The 19,947-nt window shown below is 51.6% G+C and overlaps 1 protein-coding gene across 2 annotated transcripts in view; it reads right to left on the reverse strand.

The window, feature by feature from the left end:
• Positions 1 to 19,947, reverse strand: part of Rnft2 (ring finger protein, transmembrane 2) — a 59,766-nt gene that overhangs the window by 4,007 nt on the left and 35,812 nt on the right. For both annotated transcript variants that reach the window (XM_006970803.4, XM_042268476.2), the window contains exons 8-10: positions 8,470 to 8,619; positions 6,966 to 7,031; positions 6,748 to 6,849 (exon numbers count right to left, since the gene is read on the reverse strand). In XM_006970803.4, coding sequence (XP_006970865.1) covers positions 6,748 to 6,849; positions 6,966 to 7,031; positions 8,470 to 8,619 — 318 coding nt within the window. The remainder of the gene's footprint in view (positions 1 to 6,747; positions 6,850 to 6,965; positions 7,032 to 8,469; positions 8,620 to 19,947) is intronic.

Below are 19,947 nucleotides of genomic sequence, written 5' to 3' on the forward strand. Positions count from 1 at the left end.
CACGCTTAGCCGACATGTGAAAATGGCTTAGACAGGACAGCCAAACACACGTCCCCCCCCCCCCCATTGGCTTCTGAACATCAGACGTCTATGTCCATGATGGCATAGCCTTGATGAGCTCTGTCACCGTGTCTGCGAAATGAATGTGGATCGGGACAGAGACTCGTGGGCGCTAGAATGAGGAAGACTCTGTGTTTGCCTCCTCAGCAGAGAAGTGACACAGTCCGGGGCCAAGCGAAGGCATCCAAGGAACCAGGTCTGCCCAGAGCCCTAGCTGAGGCGTTCATGAGCCTCAGCCTGCTTCTGTCCATCTCTGCAGGGGAGGAGGCATCGGGAGGACCAGATGGAGTGTTTTTCCCAGCTGGGGTCATCTGGGCAGGATTGCAGCCGCTGTTGGAGCGTTTTCTTCTCCAGGCTGGGACTCACTGATTGTGGAGTTGGGTGAGGAGCCCTAGGAACGACGCTCATACACGAGATACCTGGATGGCATCTGCAATCTCTACACACTGTGCTCTGAGACTCAGAGGAGACAGCGCACGGCTGGATAAACCACAGACGCCAGGCCTGTGTGAGGGAAGAGGCCGTGAAGGCAGAAGGGCATCTCTTGTCCCAGGACTTATGCATGAGCTGAGGGTGGAGGGGGAAGTGAGCCTGGACAAAGCAGACAGACGCAGGTGGGTCCAGCAGGTGAGTCAGGGGCATTTTCAATGTCCCTTCACTGCTAATGTGATCACAAAGAGATGGGTCAAGACTCAGAGAGGGGGAAGACACAGGCCCATGGACATACAGCAGCCAGACAGAGGACTGGAATTCATAGGCAGCCATCGTGATCTTTTCCTCCTAGGATTCACCTCCTTGAGGACCCCTACCCAGGGTGCATTGCTTCTAACAAGGACAATACAGCAATGGGAGTCACTTCTGGATTGGATTATAAAAACTATTACTTTCACCCTGCTCACATTCTCTGAGATTCTCATAGGCTTGCTCCAACAATACCAGCTAGACAAGGAAGCCAGGGCAGTTTCTGGCCACGACAGCCATGAACGAACTTCAGTCATACAGGCCACGAGGAACTGAAGCCAACTCACAATTCTACCCTAAAGCTTGGAGACGGCTGCTCCCTCAGGTGAGCCCCGAGACCTCCATGTTAACCATATGAGTCACCTCAAAGCAGAGGGCACAGCTAGTCTGTGTTAATTTGTGGTCCATGGGAACTATGAGGTCACAGATGTTTGTTGCTAAGCTCTGGGACAATTTGTTATGTAGCAGAGGTAGCTGATACAGAGTGCCGACTCTAGCAAAATCATCACTTGTTATGTGCTATTGGGTATAGTGTGCACACTGGGAGGGCCTGGGACATGAGGACAGAAATGATTGGTTCTGTGAAAACTTGGCTGAAAATGTGGCTATTATAAAACAAGAAACACACACACATACCAACCAATCAACCAGTATCAATCAATTAATCAATCAATTTCAGAACAGCCAGGGCTACACAGAGAAACCCTGCCTGGAAAAACAAAACAACAACAAAACCAAAAAGGAAGTACTCAGCGTCTAAGAGAGAGGATGCAGCAACCACAGGCAGGTGTGCAGAGCCTGGATCCCAGCTCAGCTCGTCCCTCCCCCTGAGGAGGTCATAAGCGCCAGCTTTGCAGCACAGAGAGCAGCATGTTGGCATGTATTCCAGGAAAGGTCCCCTAGTCCCCCAGCACAGCCTTCAGGGTGCCTCCAGGCAAGAAGCTGTGACTTAGTGGAAAGGGCGGAGTCAACAGCACTAGAGGCCCTGGGTTTGAATCCTGGGTGAGCATGTCTGCCTTTCTGAGCCCAAATCTGTTCTGCCAATAAGCAGGGCTCCTCTCTCCCCACAGGGAGTCTAAGGATGGAAATGGATACAGATCTTTTTGTTTGTTTATTTGTTTGTTTTCCCGAGACAGGGTTTCTCTGTGTAGTCCTGGCTGTCCCGAAATTTACTCTGCAGACCAGGCTGTCCTCGAACTCAGAGATCTGCTTGGCTCTGCCTCCTGAGTGCTGGGATTGAAGGCATGCACCACCACTGACCAGCTGAATACAGCCTCTTAAGCATCAAGTATGAGCAAATTTTAAGCCCCAAATCAGTGGGTGTCATGGTTTTGTCAGCTGTTCACACACTCAGCCAGGCTCACAGTGATCAAGAATGTTCATACTCAGCCAGGCTCACAGTGGTCAAGAATGCTCACACTCAGCCAGGCTCACAGTGGTCAAGAATGTTCACACTCAGCCAGGCTCACAGTGGTCAAGAATGTTCACACTCAGCCAGGCTCACAGTGATCAAGAATGCTCACACTCAGCCAGGCTCACAGTGATCAAGAATGCTCACACTCAGCCAGGCTCACAGTGGTCAAGAATGTTCACACTCAGGCTCACAGTGGTCAAGAATGTTCACACTCAGCCAGGCTCTCAGTGGTCAAGAATGTTCACACTCAGGCTCACAGTGGTCAAGAATGTTCACACTCAGCCAGGTTCACAGTGGTCAAGAATGCTCACACTCAGCCAGGCTCACAGTGGTCAAGAATGTTCACACTCAGCCAGGCTCACAGTGGTCAAGAATGTTCACACTCAGCCAGGCTCACAGTGGTCAAGAATGTTCACACTCAGCCAGGCTCACAGTGGTCAAGGATCAGGAGAGTGCTTTGCTCTCTATTCTTTGGCAAAGGATTCCTCTAGAGAAGTCCGACTTTGTGTTGAGCATCTCTGTTTCCTGAGTTCCTGAGCTTTGGAGTGTGGCATACCATGAACACATGGAGAGACTACATGGACCAGCATGTGAGCAGCCCGGCAAGCCTCTGTGGATATTCATTGCCCAAGAACCTTACATCCACAATCTGTTTCCCAGGCACTACCTCAAGGAGTGCATTGAGGGCGGAGGAAGTGATGGCTGATGTTCACCCTATAACTCTTTGAGGGGAAGACAGAAGGGTTCTCCATCCATCCATCCATCCATCCATCCATCCATCCATCCATCCATCCATCCATCCATCCATATTCATCTATTAATAGCCACTTACCCATCCATTCACCCACATATATACCCATTCATCCATATTCATCCACTCACCTATCCACCCACCCACCCATCCACATCCATCCAACCACCCAATACTCACTGTGCCAGTACTGTCTCTGCTGCTAAGCAAGACAGTTACATCCTCCAATTGCAAGGTGCTCAAAGTTTGGCCAAGGGGAGACAGACCTTACACAATCATTAACTCCATAAATGATCATGGTAACAACGGGAAAGGGATCTGTGGTGAAAACCCACAGTACATAAGGCCATGGTGTGTAAGACCACAGTAGCCAGGAACATGGCTAGTCTGGGGAAACACAAATGGGGAACCTTTCTTAAGTGACATCTGAGCTCATTCATTCATTCATTCGTTCATTCATTCATTCAATGACAGTAGACCCTTTTTCACCTGCACAGGTGTCCTCTGCCCTTGCAGGCCAGCACAGAGCAGCAGAGCAAGGTGGAGATGTGAGCTCAGTCGGCCACTGGATATGGCTGTCACTCCTAGATCTAAGACAAGGGTGTCTTGCTCAACCCCTCCCAAGAATTCCTCATCCACCTTTGGGAAGATGGGGTACCAGGAGAACGGAAGAGACAGACAGATTGAGGCACGGAGAGACTGCCAGGAGGATGACTTTCACCTCGCCGTCATGTTCAGATAATCCCCGTCACAGAGAAGGAAATACAGATGGCTCCAAAGCACGAGCAGAGCTGCCCAGCCACGCTCATAATTAGGGAAATGCAAATGAAAGAGGAGCCGAGCCGGCACTGTCACCTGTCAGTCTGGCGGAGGAAGGGGGGTGGTGACGCTGCCGCGTGCAGGCGAGGGTAGGAGCAAGGGGCTGGCCACACCCCATTTATGAAGAATAGGCACGTAACGTAGTCTCTCCAAAGAGGGCAATTTAGCAAGAGCTGCCAACATGGAGGGACCTCTGACCCGGTAATTCTACCATTAGGAATTCCACAACACCAAGAGCACGTCCACGTCAGAGACAGAAAGCCTGCTGGGAACAGCTACCTTGCGCTGAACGCCGGTCGCGGGCCATGTGGGGCTTCCGAGGCTCTACCTGAGTGAACTCATTTAATCAACACCACGGGCTCGGGCGGGCACGATCAATCTATTTCAGCCACCTTTGGGACAGCCATCTTCGCAGCAGCAAGAGATGCTAGGAGACTGTGCCTCAGTGAGGAAACAGCCAAACTAACGGTGGTCTATCCCCAGAATGTCGGGTCTGTGGCTCTAAGACAGAATAAGGACTGATCTCAAAGCACTGGCCACAGGTCACAAGGGTGCAGAGCAACACACAGCTCAGGGAGACCAGGCTGCTCGCTCAGCTTGTTTGAAAAGATGTTCATGGGTGTGCATGTTTGCACACATGGATACAGATAACACGTGCACGTGCTATGTTTGACATGACCCTGAACTCTGTAAAATATCTGTGGCAAGAAATAAAGGAAGCAGTCCACGGAGTTGCTTGTGAGGACCGGTACAGGAAGAGGCCTGAGGATGAGGGCAAACAGCCTCTCACTAGTCTTTGTATTTATTATTTGTTTGGTGTGCGCACACGTGGGCACCATGGTACATGTGTGGAGGTCAGAGCAGAGTGTGCTGGGTTCCAGGGACTGAACTCAGGTGAGGCAAGCACCTTCACCTGCCAAGATGCCTTGCTGTCTTGCTGGCTCCATCTTGGTATGGCTTGCAAATTTTTTTTTCCTTAAAAAACAGAAAAGCCAAAAACAAGGCAAAACAAACCCTTTTGTTCTGGAAGAAACTTAAAGTTCAATGATGGAAACACCGTCCTCACCCAGGCTCAGTTTCCCCTCGAATTATTGCATGACCAGGAAGGGGATTTGTCAAAGTGCAAAGAACAGGGTTGCCACAGCAGCTTTATCATACTCTGTCCCAGGATCCAATCATGGTTACAAGTTATATTTAGTTGTTATGTCTCCTTTCTGAAGTTTGACTCAAGCAGACTAAATGTCTTTTTTTTTGGGGGGGGGGGGAGGCAGATAGGGGCTTGCCACGGAGCCCAGGCTGGCCTTGAACTTGTGGAGGGAGATTCTTCTGCCTCTGCCTCTCAAGTGCTGGGATTAAAGATGTACACTGCCACACCTGGCTACACTGTCCATTTAGAAACAAATACCATTACGGCGACGGGCTGTAGCTCGTCAGTTAGTAGACTGTCCAGCACACATGAGGCATGGCAGTGCACACTTACAATCTCAGGACTTGAGGGGCAGGGGCAGAAGGATCATGTTCAGTCATCCTTGGCTACACAGTGAGTTTGAGTCTAGTCTGGGCTTCATGAGACCTGGTCTCACCAAGAAAAAAAAAAAAAAAAACCAAACCAGAACATTAAAATTTCAATTAAAAACAAACTCCTTTAAAAGTCTCTCACAGACAGCAATAACAAATTTCTTCTTGCTAATGCTAAAAGAGGACCCTACCTCCTATCCCATCTTCCGAGGGTGTTAGAGAGGCCATCTGCCTTCCTTCTCATTCCTTCTGGAATCCAGGCTTATGCAAAAAGCCTCCTCAGCCTGGAGCATGTCACTCTCTGCCCTGGTCCCTGGGGACTCTGCATGAATCTCTCTTACACAGCTCTTATCACTGCCTGCCTTGTTTCATAGTTATTTATGAATATGTGTCTGCATCCCTAAGGAGACCAAGAGCTTCCAGAGGAGCGACAGGCTCTGGGCATCCTCCACCTCGAGGGCCTCTGAACTCTGATCGGTTGCTCTGACCCAGCTCACATTTACTGAATTGACGCCTGACCCCTGATGTCAGGGAGAGGGGAGGGGGCACGTGAGGGAGTCAAAGCACTTACCACCACCGTGGCTTGGAGACCCCCGACAATAATGAAAACAAAGGATGATGATAACTACGCAGAAAATAACAAGGACAATGCTGGCAGCGGCTGTGGTTCAGCCAGGCAGGTTTAGCTCCGCACAGATGATCTCATTTAAATGCAGCCAGAGCTGATGCCACAGGCGGGGGCAGGCTTCTTTTAACTGCAGTCGGACCCATACGTAGTAGGCAGCAGCATCATGATCATTTGACACTTGTCATGGGATGGAGTGGCAACCCCCTGACCCCATTGCACCAGGTATCAAAGACGCATCTGTGATCTTAACGCTGGGAGGTGGAGGCGGGAGGAGCCTGTGTTCAAAGGTTCCTGAGTCTCAAAATAAAAAAATAATAATGTGGAATGCTGCTGGGGGCTGGAGGTGTCCAGAGGTACAATGCATACTCAGCAGGAGCCGGCCCTGAGTTAGATCCACAGCACAGACATTTTTAAAGGATGGATGTGGCTGGGATTCGCACACAGAATGGTCTGATATTACGTACCGCGGTGAACAAATTCTACATTTACCAACACTGATGCTCTGAGAGAAAAGCAGCCTGCGCCGGGTGGTGGCGGTGGCGGTGGCGCATGCCTTTAATCCCAGTACTCGGGAAGCAGAGCCAGGTGGATCTGTGAGTTCGAGGCAAGCCTGGGCTACAGAGAGAGTTCCAGGAAAGGCGCAAAACTGTACAGAGAACCCTGTCTCGAAAAACCAAACAACAACAACAACAACAAAACCAAAACCCCTGGTCTAGCTGCCTCTGGTTTTGACGGGTGGTCCCCACAGGCCCCTGAGATGGGCTCCCAGGCCGGGATTTTTGTGGAGCGGAGTCCCACTGGGTGGCGCCTGCTCACCTGGCACAGGAGAATCATAGGGTCTCGGAACTCAGCCTGGCAGATGGCGCAGATGGCGCCCGCCTCTGTGCACTGCTGTCCCGTGGCTCGGACCCCGTAATTCTGTTGGAGGAAGAGGGAGAGGGGGAGACAAGCAGCCATGAGCCCTCGTGGGAGGCAGTGTGGGGAGTGAGAAAGGGCTGCTGCGGTCTGGCTCCCGGGGCCTGAGGCGCACTCACCTGAGAGGTGCAAAGGAGCTTCAGTGCTTTCCTGACTCCACCCACGCGACCGCAGATGTCAAAAGACTGAAAGCAAAGCAGAGTGAAGGCTGAGAACCTCCTCCTGGCAGCCCCTACCTTCGTCTTTGATCATTCTTATTTCTATCAGTTCTGCCTTACTTCTGTCCTGACGCCTGATATCAACAGTCTCCTCTGTTACCCTGATCAGATAAATAAACAGCATGTAGACTGTTTTCCCCCTTGCCAAGCCCAAGGCAGGCATTGCTAATCAGTCACAGCACTCTTCCAGCACTAGAACCAGCCACTGGTAGCTGATCAGAGTGAGCCAGATAAGGCCCCAGGGCTGGTTCTGCCTGGATTGCCTGACTGGTCCTGCTGGAAAGAAGCAGAGTGAATGCATTCACTATCCCTAGACCCTTTAAAGCCAGAAACAGAGAAGGAAGAGGGAAGAGAGGCAAGAGAGAGAATGAGAGTTTGCTTTTAGGGACCAATTTGATAGTTCAGCGGGTAGAGGCACTTGCCATCAGGCCTGAACTCCTGAGTTCAATCCCTAGAACCCACATGGGTGAAGGAGAAACCTGACCCTTGCAAGTTGTCCTCTGACCTCTACATGTACACTGTAGCACGTGCACACCCTTCTTCCAATACTAAATAAATTCATTTTAAAAAGTATTGGTATATGCTACGATGCTACGACGTGAGTGAATCTCAAAAATGTTATGGTAAATCAAACAAGCCACACTCAAAGGGTTGTGGCACAGCCCACTGATACGTAACACCTAACACAGGCACATGTGTAGACACATGGCGTGGATTAGTGGCTGCCGGGTGCTGGGAAGCAGGAAGAATGGAGAATGGCTGCTACCCAGGAAAGCTGGGTACTGGGTTTCTTCGTGGGATGAGAACAGGTCTTGGAAACATAGAGGAAGTGGTTGTCGCACACTGTGATGGCAAATGCCACGGACAGCGGCCAGGCCTGGTGATGCAGACCTGTAATCCGTCCCAGCTTCTCCAGAGGCGGAGGCAGGAGGACTGGGGGTTCAGGGATGGCGTGGGAACTTGATGAGACCCCGTGTCAGGGTTTGAAAGAGGGATACAGCATAATGGCTGAGCGCCTGCCTGCCATGAGCAAAGTCCTGGACTCAGTTCCCAGCACTAGAGAAAGAAAAAGGAGAGAAAGAAAGAGAAAGAAGAAAGAAAGAAAGAAAGAAAGAAAGAAAGAAAGAAAGAGAGAGAGAGAGAGAGAGAGAGAGAGAGAAAGAAAGAAAGAAAGAAAGAAAGAAAGAAAGAAAGAAAGAAAGAAAGAAAGAAAGAAAGAAAGAAAGAAAGAAAAAGAAAGGAAGGAAGAAAGAAAGAAGAAAGAAAAGAGATGGACAGATTGGCTGATGGTTAATTCTATGCTCTATGAAATATATTTTCATTTAAAAGCAGAAGGTATTCGTGGCTGGCCCTGGCTCCTCAGCAGCCCCTCAAGCCAGGCCCAGCATGCCCCGGGCCAGCTCACCTTGCACAGGCTGTAGAGAATAATCAGGACCCCTCCTAGGAAGTAGCTGTTGGAAGAGTCGTCCCCCATGATGTATTTGTACCACAGCTGGATGGGGACGAGCGACCTGAACAGCTGGCTCAGCTCCTCGATGACCAGATAAAACTTTCCCTGCAGCCACACAAAAAGCATCAATTAGTGTTAGCGGCAAAGACCCAGAGGACAGAGCTGGGGCCCAGGCATGGCCATAATGACAGTCCAGGTCACAGGCAGGCCATTAATCAGCTTTGGAAAGCACTCAAGCTGGTTCTAATGGGGACCGATGGATGTGGCCAGGGAGACGTGGCTCCTGCCTGGAGTCCTTGTCCACCGCCCACGGCCTACTGCCCACAAGACCAAAGTGCCGGGATCAGGTGTCAGCGATGGAGAAACAGAACACTTCGGGTAGGGGGCAGCTGTGTGGTCACTGTCTGACTGGGTGCAGCGTGGCGGGCAGAAGACAGTCGCTGCCTCCCCCAAGTTACCCAACAGGGCTAACTCTGGCACCACGGGACGGGAGCAAGGACAGCCAGGCTGGGGACCAAGCGCGGGCATCTACTTCTGCACTTCCAACCCTTGTGGCCTCCAAAGGGGCCAGATGTTACCATGGGAAAGATCTCGACATGGGACTTCACTCTTTCCGGGTTCGCTGCCATACTGACAAGTCCCAGGATGAGATTCCTATTTTTTTTTTTTACCCCAAGAGCGAGCCAGGAAGAGGACCTATTTCGTTACCAGTCCACAGGTTCAGGGGTCCTTCTTCCCTTTGGCCTTGAACAAGCCTCATGAGGGCCTGTGCTAGGAAAGGGAGAGAAATGCACCCCCTCTTCACAGAATCTAATGAACATGACGGCTAACTTGATGGGGGACCCTGGACACCCCTCCAAGGAGGTTCTCTGAGAGAAATGAAAATGGGCCCACTAGTAGGAAATGTTCTTGGCAACTATAATCACAAGACCCACCAACTGGAAACTTCCCAAATGCACCACCCATAGCTGAACACATAACACAGATTCAGGCAATAGTTATAAAACAGGAGACCACTCAGATATTGCAACTAACAGATGACTGATATGTCTATCAACGTGGATGGATTTTACAGGCATCATGGTTCTTCAGAGATGGTCATAAGAGACTCCATATTGGGCTGGGGGGATGGTTTAGTGGATTAAAGCATTTGCCAAACAAACATGGGGACCAGAATTCAGATCCCTATCGCCCACATAAAAGCCAGGCAGGTGTGGCAGCCCACCTGTAATCCCAGAGTCTGTGAGTCAGGGACAAGCAACCCCAGGGACAGCTGGCTAACTAGAGTAGCTGGGTCAGTGAGCTCCAGGTTTAGTGAGAAACCCTGCCTCAGTACATAAAGTAGAGAGTTAGTGAGGAAGACATTTAACATCAATCTGGGACTTCTACATGTATATACACACACAAAAGACCTATGTACACATGTGGATCTCTCTCTCTCTCTCTCTCTCTCTCTCTCTCTCTCTCTCTCTCTCTCTCTCTCTCTCTCACACACACACACACACACACACACACACACACACACACAAAGAGCCAACAGCCCTTCCTCAGGCTCCACAGCTTGTATGTGGAGCTCATACAAGCGAGCTCAGTACTTGTAACTCTTCAAATAAAATAACCAGAGCCTTGCATAAAGATGTGCCAAGAAGGGACGTCACCAGGATGATCTCTGTAACAGCAGAAAAGATTGCAAAGGAAACACCCAATCGGTGGGGTCTGCTTGTTGGAGATCTACGGTGGAAAGCCACGCGGCTATGAAAGATTAGCCCGTGAAACAGCCACTCTGTGGTTAACCACACACCCTATTACCCAAGCAACCAAGGTCAGCACCCCCAGTAATAAGTCACCGTAACGCCATGAACCTCAGCATATGACACACTGGGAAGGACAGTGTCACGTCTGTGGTCCTCCGTGGAACCATCAGAAAACAATAGTTTATAGCTGAGCCTGGAGAATAACCGCCCAGTGCTCTTCAAGACAAAGACCAAGGACTGAGTGACAGGAGAAGCCTAAGGAGGAATGATGGGCTAGTGGAGAATGTAAGCTTGACTTCTTTAGAAAAATTATCGGATATTATTTAGTTAGTGCATGAGTGTGTGCATGCGTGTGTGAGCCGCAGCTGTGTGTGGAGGTCAGAGGTCAACTTGCAGGAGCTGGTTCTCTCCTTCCAACCACGCAGGCACCAGGGGTCAAACCCAGGTTGTCAGCCTTGGCACCAAGCCCCTTTACCAGTTAAGCCGTCTCAGCACCCAAAGGGCAACTTTCTATCCGACTCTTCCCATCCATCATGGTGGCCAGACGCTAGGCATCTAGAAGGTGACGCCTTGAAGCAGATACACAAAAGGACCAAGAATGGTCATCGGCCATCTGCTCCTCTTTATCCTCATGACTGGCTGAGTCCTGGTTGGGAGGGGGGGGTCGCTGTTTTCTGAAGGGGCCTTCCTTTCCCTTCAAAACTCCTTCCATAGGACCCCTTGTCCCACGAGTATCACCTGGAGGCAAATCTAGCTCCTAAACCCTGCCTCGGTACATACGGTAGAGAGTTATTGAGGAAGACACTTGACACATCACTGCCATGTGGCAATGTTGCAGAGCCATGGATGACAGAGAGAACTCTCCTCTCTTCTCTCCCATGTACCCCACCATCCCTCAGCCCTCCTTTCCCTTTTTCAGAAAAATGTATATGTGTGTGTGGTGTATGTACAGTTGCATGTGTGTTCATGTGTATGCATGTGGAAGACAGAGGTTGGCATTGTGTGTCTTCTGCAATCCTCTGTCGCTTCCTTACCGAGGCAGGGTCTCTTGCAGGACTCAGAGTCGGTCTAGCCAGCCGGCATGCCCTTGGCATCACCTGTCCCCACCGCCCAAGTGCTGAGGCTAAATGGCTCCAAGCCCACCTGGCTTCTAGGTGGCTAAGTGGGGATCTGAACTCAGGTCCTCATGCTTGGGTGCCAAGTGTTTTATCCACCGAGCCATCTCCCCAGACCCCTCAGCCATTTATTTATTTTCCCTTTTCATCCACATCAATCCACCCCTTCCTTTCCATCTACAAATCCATCCATGTGCCCGATGTTTCTTTTCTTTATGTTCTTTCTCCCTCTTCTCTCTCTTTATAGCATTTCTCCCAACCTCAGCCCCCTCCCCGTTTCTCCCGCTGGACTCTGAGGCCCTCAGAGGAGATCCTGGGGCGCCCACCCTGCATCTTCAACTCAGGGCGTATCCTTGCACACAGCGGGACAGGGGGCTCTGAGGCTGAAGGTTCCACCTGGCGCCTTCTTGGAGTTGGCAGACAGCGAAGGGGATGGAGAAGAGCTCCGCTTCATCAGCAAGCCCTTGTGTCGCGGAAAAGAAAATCAAGGCAGTGGAGTGCCTAGCGGCACCCTCTTAAAAGTAGCAATTAGCTGCCGGGTTGGGTGGCCACCGGGAACTGTGTACATCCAGGGGGAACAGCCTCCCTAATTAAGCAGCTTCCTAATTCCAGGCTTCTCGTGCCTGTTACTTCTGACGACCACCAAACAGAAGGCGGGTTTCTATGGCACGTCCCACAATGAGAGGGGCGATGGAGCGCGGGCACCTCTTCTGCCTGTCACCAGGAGAGAGGCATGTGGAGACAGTTGTACGACCTTGTGGGGTGAGGGGTGGGGAAGTAAGGGGGATGGTGGTGGTTCTGGGCTTGGATTGTGATGGGGGCGGTGCCGGGCCGGCGAGCTACATTCTGCCTTCCTTGATGTCAGGATGAGTCGGGACACAGCGAGAGCAGGGAAACAACAAAAGCTTGGAGACAAACCTGGGGCTGGTGAGGAGGCTGGGACACTGAGGACGGAGATAAACGGACCAGCTGGCCTGAGAAGGGGGAGGGCGGAGGCAGGAACCATCCAAGACATCAGTGTGGACACAGAACAGAGAGGAAGGGTTGGTCATTCGTGTGTCCCCGGGAGTAATGAATATTCATGATGAGCAGTCATCCACGAGGCAGGACATGACAGCTCAGAGATGAAGGTAGGGGACTTGCCGTAGTCAGGTTTGCCATCCACTAAACTGGGTGACTTTGGATGACAACATTACTTCTCTGAGCTTCAGTTCCTTCCTCTACATACAAAGATACACATACTTACGCGTATACACACACACATACTCCACACTGATTTACCTGCACTCACACACATACACTCACACACTAGTACCTACACCCTCCACACTCACACAGATACAACACACATACATACAATGTACACATTTACACATGTGCGCGCGCGTGTGCGAGCACACACATATACACTCACACACTCACAACTGTATGCAGTGGCGTTCTGGTAAACCAGGTCCCTGGGGGTAAACAGTCCCTAATTTGTGTGTTTGCCAATTTCTGTGGTGTAAATATTCCCATAAGGTCCACTGCAAACTTTCTGAAAGTCCAACCTTCCACTCTGAGGAGCCCAGGTGATCGGGATCCACCACACCACAGGTACCATGCAGATCCAAGGGACTACAAGGTCGAAATTACAGGTTCACAGCAAGACTGTAGGCCACGGTGACAGCCAATGCTCGGCCTCATGCTAATCCGGGCCTGGGGGTGTTACGTATCAGTGCCACATTGGAAAGAGGCGCAGGAGAGTGCAGCTTCAAGGGGAATACAGGGTGGGAGACTCAGTGTGGCCTTCACACATGAAACTCTGGGTCCCATCCCCAGCATCACAGAGTGGGAGGAAGAAAGGGGGGGAGAAAAGGGGGGCAGAAAGAAAGCAGGTTAGAATTGAGGCGGAGAGATATCTGGACTGTCCAAGCCCAGGCCCGTAGAGAAGAGGCAGTTTTTCCTTCCCCGCCCTTGCTGTCTGTGAGGCTGGCTAGGGGAGGGTGCGGGAGAACAGGCTATGTGTGGAGGCTGAGGACCTGGACCCTGGGCCAGCCACTTCTGCTTCTTCAGCTGAGGAAGCAGATTCAAGAGACAAGGCCTGTGTGAGCTGCCCAGGTCCAGGAGACATCATATGACAGAGAGATGAGCTGTTCCCAGTATACCCCAAATGAACTTGGGATCACTGAACAGAGAGAGTTAAATGATTGTAGTTTCAAGTCAAACACCAAAGAAAGAAGAAAAGGGGCAGGAAGAGGAATACCAGGAGGAGGAGGATATGGAGGAGGAGGAGGAGAAAAAGACGGTGGCAACATTCAGGTAAGGGTGCATGGCTGTCTCTGGATTGCACTACATCCCTTCTAATTCATGCACCAAAGCCCTGACCCCCATCCCTCAGTATCCACAGTGGAGGATTCCAGAATCCTCCGAACAAAACACGCTCACATCTATGCAGCCCCAATCTCTCACATGAAACAGTAGAATGTGGATAGACGCCACACCCTGTAGCCTGCGGTGGCTTCTCATGTGGATACAATGTAAATACTATGTAAATAGACTCGGTTGCTTAGGAAACAGTAACAAAAAGTCCACCCACTTCAGGATAGATGCAACCCCCCTGAGTAATGTGGAGCCACAGTGGGTTTCAATGGCCGATGTGGAACCTGGAGACACAGCCAGACGCACTGGGACACAAGGCCCCTGGGAGGTGATGTGGACATGAGGGTGGAACCTTGCGACAGGATTAGTGTCCTTTTAAGAGACACCATGGGCTGGAGAGGTGGCTCGGCAGTTATGAGTGCTTTCGGAGAGGACCGGGCTTTGGTTCCCAGCACCCACATCAGGAGCCTCACAGCCACCTGTAACTCCAGCTCCAGGGGACCTGACATGCTTTTCTGTGTACCCATATACACTCACACAAACACATATATAAAAATAATAAACCTTTTTTTTTTTTTAAAGTTGCCAGGTTCAGACCTATAATTCCAACCTCATCCTCATGAGGTCTGTGAGGCTGAGACAGGGGGATTTGCCATGAGTTCAAGGCCATCCTGCCCTACACAGAGAGAAGGGTGCTCGAAAGCCAGATGAGGGGCCTCACTGGGAACCGAATCATTCAGGGATTTGATCATGGGTTCTACAGCCTTTAGCACGGTGAGAAATCAGCTTCCGTTGAAGCCATCCAGTTTCAGGTTGGTTGCCACAGCAACCTAAACCGATGACTGGGGCTGGCCAGTAGTGGACCTGCGATTCAAGCTTAGGTCTCTGTATGTTCCTATTGGCTGGATTCAAATCCTAACCCAGCCCTTTCCTAGCTGGGCACCTTTGGTGAAGGATGTCTCCTCTCTGTGACTAAAACCCTTCCATGCCCTTGGTATCCTTGGCTCTCATGACCAACGTTCAATTCACTTAGAGATCCTGTTGCAAAGAGCTACTTAACTGGCCTGCTCTATGCTGTAAATTCCTCACATGGCAGCCAAAACAAGCTTTCAGAACGCAAAGTCAATCTTGGGTCCAAAACCGTGCCAGATGCTGCTCAGATCAGTGTCTTCTGCCACATCCTAAGAGGCGTCCGAAGCACTTTCCATGTCTTCCATTTGCTGCAAAATGTACCATCTGCCCGCATCCCTGTGAGCCAGGCACAGTCGAACCCCAGGGCCTTTGCACTGGCTCCCTCCATCCCCCAGGGGCACCTGCTCCTTGCCAGGCTGGCTCCCTCACTTTCCTTGAGTCTTGGCGGACAGCCTGGGTGATACTATGGTTCAAACAGCTAGATGGATTCCTATGGCCACAGCCTTCAGAACTCAGACGCTGGAGATGCTACTGACGGGATCTCTGGACATATGGGGTTTTAAAGAAAATGACTCTGAGGGCTTGTTTGGGGGTTCTAGCAGGAGAGACAGCTACTTGTAGACCCTTGATCGAAGACCGGTCCTCCTCAATTCAGAGAAGGGTATCCTCTTCGCTGATCGAGAGCATAGCTTTTTGATGGACACGTAAGGACTGGCGAGGGAAAGGGAACAGCCACCTTGCCAGCCAGCTCGTTCCTATTACCTCCGGTGATCAATAGGGTGGCAGATGTCACAGCCAGATCGTCCTTGCATCCAAAAATGACTCTGAAATGAAGCCTCTGAAGTTGGGTGAGGAAGAAGGTTTGGTGGCAGCTGATGAGCTGGCCACAATGATCATGAAAAGGACACAGTGGAGAAGGAAGGAAGCAAGGACTGGGGCGGAGGGGGGAGTCACCTGGGACTCCTCCTGGTATCTGAACAGGTTCCTGGGTAAAGGGCATGGACTTATGGTCCTGTGCCTGGGTTAGAGTTCTAACGCTCTTGCTGAGCTTTGCCTGGCAAATGTCCACAACGGAATCTGATGACATTGGTAACATGGGCCCAATGGGAGCCCCCCCTCTCAGGACTGATGGAGGCAGTGAGCTAAGGCGGGAGAGGTGTAGGGTCCATCCAGACACATGGAAGGACTCGACAAGGGTCAGTTGTGGCTCTATGGGCAGTCTGCCAAGTACAACATGTCACCAAGCCTTCTCAATTGGGGGACAGAGTGGGAAAGAAATGGCTTTCCCATCGACACTAGCAGCATGAGCTCAATGTGAAATGTGTACATTTTTTTAGCCCAAGAGTCGAGGGAATACCCCCCCCTCTCTGCACCTCAATGTTCTGCTCTGTATGCTGGGGGTAGTAAGCCAGCTCTGACCTTCTGGGCTTTTAATCATTGCTAATTTAAGTACTGGTGTCTCCTGGGATCACGAGGGTCAGAAGGCTAACAACGCGGCAGCCTGGAGAAAGAAGGGACCATCTCAAAACCCCGGGGGCAAGCTGGCTGGAGCTTCAGGTACAGGTGGATCCGGGAGCTCAAATGCAGAGTCACGAACCTGTCATCGCGATTCTGCCTTGGTCACTTCCCCATGTATCAGCACTGGTTGTCCCTTCTCGTGTTTGGTGTCTTACAAGGTTATGTGCTGGTCAGCACTCTGCACACCGCCCCAGAGGCTGGTGCTGTTGACACTCTCAGTGTACGGCACACAGGTAACGGAGGCACAGAGTGAGTAGCAAAGGATCCTGCTCTATCTAAGTCACACGTCTAGGAAAATGCCGGACCTAGCAGATCTGTTAAGAGACTGGAAGCCAGTAGACTACATTTTTTGACGGCTTGAATTCCCACAGGAAGGGCAGGTTTTGTGTTTCCTCCTGAGACCAGGCACCATAGTAAGCAGCCAGTGTTGGTAGGGTCCCGAACTTGGCCACCTGCTTCTCTGAATGGCTATCGTGGGAAGGGTCCCACGACAGACAGTTCTTTCAAAACTGCAGAGCCAAGTGGGTTCTCCTGGTGTCCCTAGGGTGCAGCAAAGGCAGGCAGATAGCTCCATTGCCTGCGCCCACAGCCTGGCTGCACCCCAAAGCCTCTTTTAGTGTGTGTGTGTGGGCATAAACAGAAACCTTGAGGGTACAGGGCCCCTCAGCCAAAGTCCCTGTTTGCTTTTTCTTCCAAGCTGATAGAGAGGGCCAGAAAGGCTTGTTTTTCTAGGAAAGTGACTTGCAAGGTTGCTGGGATATTGAGGCCTCAGCTGTCGGTGACCTCAGGAGAAACAGTCCCAGCAATCATCCGAGGGGCAGAGCCATGACCAGAGGGGCCAGCCCCGGCTTATCCAGGAGAGAAGGCGCCTCGCTAATCGCTGAGCTCCGGGAGAAGGCACCTGAAAGGCTGCGGGAGAGGAACGCAGAAGATAGAGAGGCACAGGGAACTGCAACAGGGATAAAAGACCGCGCCAAAGATGTAAGAGAGAAACGACCCAGTCAGAGACCTGGTGGAAAAGGACACTGGGAGCGGCTGGACAGGATGGCCTGGAGTTTAAGGTCTTCAAACTCATGATCACATTGCCTCAGTTTCCCAAGTGCTGGCATGACAGGTACCCCACCAAGCCTGTTTTATAATCTCCTTCTTAGCACATCCCAACAGGAACCGTACAGCCAGAGCCCCTCTGAGAGAGAGAGAGAGAGGGTGGTTATGACCAATTCCAAGCCTGAGATGAGACCACTCAAAACACTGGGCTAACTAAGGCATTGAGAGGACCATCTGAGCCCAGAGGGAAGGGACAGAAAAGGAGACCGGCTACCTGTGGGGCCGGGAGAGGCTGTGGAAAACTTAGCACCCTCATGCTGTCCCCAGGGCTGATCGGAGGCCTCGGGGCTATTCTTATTAGCATCGTTAGCAGGTGAGGAAACAGGCTCGGACAGGACAGGCAGAGGAGCCGGGATTTAAATTCTGCAGGGTGCTCCAGGACATCGTGAGGAAGACAGGAATCAGGAGCCTAGGAAAGACAGTGAGATGAGGGGAGAGGGGAAGAATAAATATGAGGGAATTGGAAGGGGAGAGGAGAAAGGAGGAAGAGGAGGAAGAAGGGGGAGAACATAAAGACAGAAGTAGGATCAAGAGGAGGGTTGGGAAGAAGGGAAGGCGGGAAGGAGAGAACACAGGACTGATGGAAGGTGGGGTGGGGCCAGCGTTGCCTGGCAACGGGCGTTGCGATGACGTCACCGGCGGCCCAGTCTCTCCCGGGTGGATGAGATCATCGTGGCCTCCCGAGCTCCCCACTACAGGCTCCTCGCCGCCGGTGTCTGGAGAGCCCAAGGTCCGCGGGGCGGCGCCGGCCGATGACGTCACCCCGCGCCGTGAGGCCGCGGTGCCCAAGGAGTTCTGAGCTCTTAGCGTGACTGACAGGTCTCGATGCTGTTTCAGACCTGCTGTGTGGGACTGGGCGGGCAGCAGGCCCCGCACTTAACGCGCCCCCGCCCCGCCCTCCGGGTTGTCCCAGTTCGCAGGCCGGGGCCAACCCCACTGCAGAGAAACCTGATCTTTGTAGTCCCAGCTCAAAGCCCTTCCCACTGACCCAAGCCAGGCCTCCAGGATGTGGTTTTGGTGTACCTGTGTTTGCATGCATGTGTGTGTGTGTCTGCATGATGTATGTGCACCACATGTATGCCTGGTGCACACGGAGGCCAGAAGAGGGGAACAAGTCCCTTGAAACCGGAGTTACTGGTTGTCAGCCTCCTTGGGGGGTTGCTGGGAGCCAAATCCAGGTCCTCTGCAAGAGCAGCCAGTGCTCTTAACCTCTGAGCCATCTCTCCAGTGTTTTATTTTCATCCCTGAGTAGAGCTGTTATCTGAAGTCTTACGTTTAATGATAGCCACCTAGGCAAAGAGGCAAGCCCTGCTCCTCAGCTGGGCTCCTTTCATTCAGTCCCGTTACCCACACCAGTCTCTGTCATACTGTGCATGACAAATATTTTGGAGGTGAATGCAAAAAAAAATTGTTGGCGTGGGCAGTGTTGACATCCAAACTCAAGTCTGGCTGCGGGTAAAACTGGGTATATTCCATGCTTGCTCAATCCATGATCAATAGCTTGGCAAGAATGGAGACAAAGTGTACAAAAGGCAGACATGGGAATGATTTCCTGTGGACAACTGAAGGGAGACAGATGGCCCTAGAAAGTGTCATGAGAGTTTCCAGAGCATTATGTGATTCTTTAAAATCTGCACACAGTTGTGCATTCTCTCTCTCTCTCTCTCTCTCTCTCTCTCTCTCTCTCTCTCTCTCTCTCTCTCTCTCTCTCTCTCTCTGAGTTTTACTATGTAGCCCAAGCTAACCTGGATCTCACTATCTAGACACTGACCTTGAACTCCGAGATTCACCTGCCTCTGCTGAGATTAAAGGCATGAGCCACCAAGCCTAGCTTAGAGCCCAGCTCTTTGCTATACACTTAGAGTCTTCATCAACAGGCAAGAAAGTGGAGGCTCACACCAGCGGGCTCCTGGGCCAGCCTTAGCGCTGACTCCCTTTCTTGCACCAGGGAAGGAGGGTTGCTAGGAGAAATGGGATGAGGGCCATGCCCTGGACACAAGCTGCTATCATTTAGCTGGAGGGGCACATGGATCCTTCCAGCAGGCCACTGGGAAGTTGCCACCCGGCACCCACAATATGGGAGGCATGGTAGGATACAGTTGATTTTGGGAACCCAGCACTCAGCCTCCCTGTCTAGTCCTAAGTACAGATTCATGAGCAGCCTTTCCTGGCCACTGGCCACTGGCCGCTGTGAATATCCCTTTGTGTAGTGAGAGCTTGGCAGACATCACTGTTGGGACTGAGATTTTCTACTGTAATCTGGAAAACCACCTCAGTGCTATGGCTTTTTGCTCCTCTCTGTGGCAGGCCCTTTTAGCTTCACACCCCAGCTCAGCCCCATTCATTTCTCATATGGTGGCAGACGCCTGTAATCCCAGCATTTGGGAGGCTGAGGCAGGAGGCCTGTCATGGGTTCAAGGTTAGCCTTGGCAGCTGGGTAAGACTAGGGAGGCCTTGAGGGTGGCAGTTTAGGGGCCACCTGCTTTTCTGCCTGCTCCCTGCTGCTCTGGGAGCTCTGAGCTTGGAAGCCCTGATTCTGAGGGGTCCTTCTTCATCACAGCGACCAGTTGGTAGAGGGTAAAATCCAATCTTAACAGAAAGATCAGGCCTGGGGTGAGTCACATGACCCACAACTAGCCTGATTTCCTTTCCAGGCTCTGAGTCTA

Source organism: Peromyscus maniculatus, chromosome 23, assembly GCF_049852395.1.
Source record: "Peromyscus maniculatus bairdii isolate BWxNUB_F1_BW_parent chromosome 23, HU_Pman_BW_mat_3.1, whole genome shotgun sequence".
Classification (NCBI taxonomy): domain Eukaryota; kingdom Metazoa; phylum Chordata; class Mammalia; order Rodentia; family Cricetidae; genus Peromyscus; species Peromyscus maniculatus.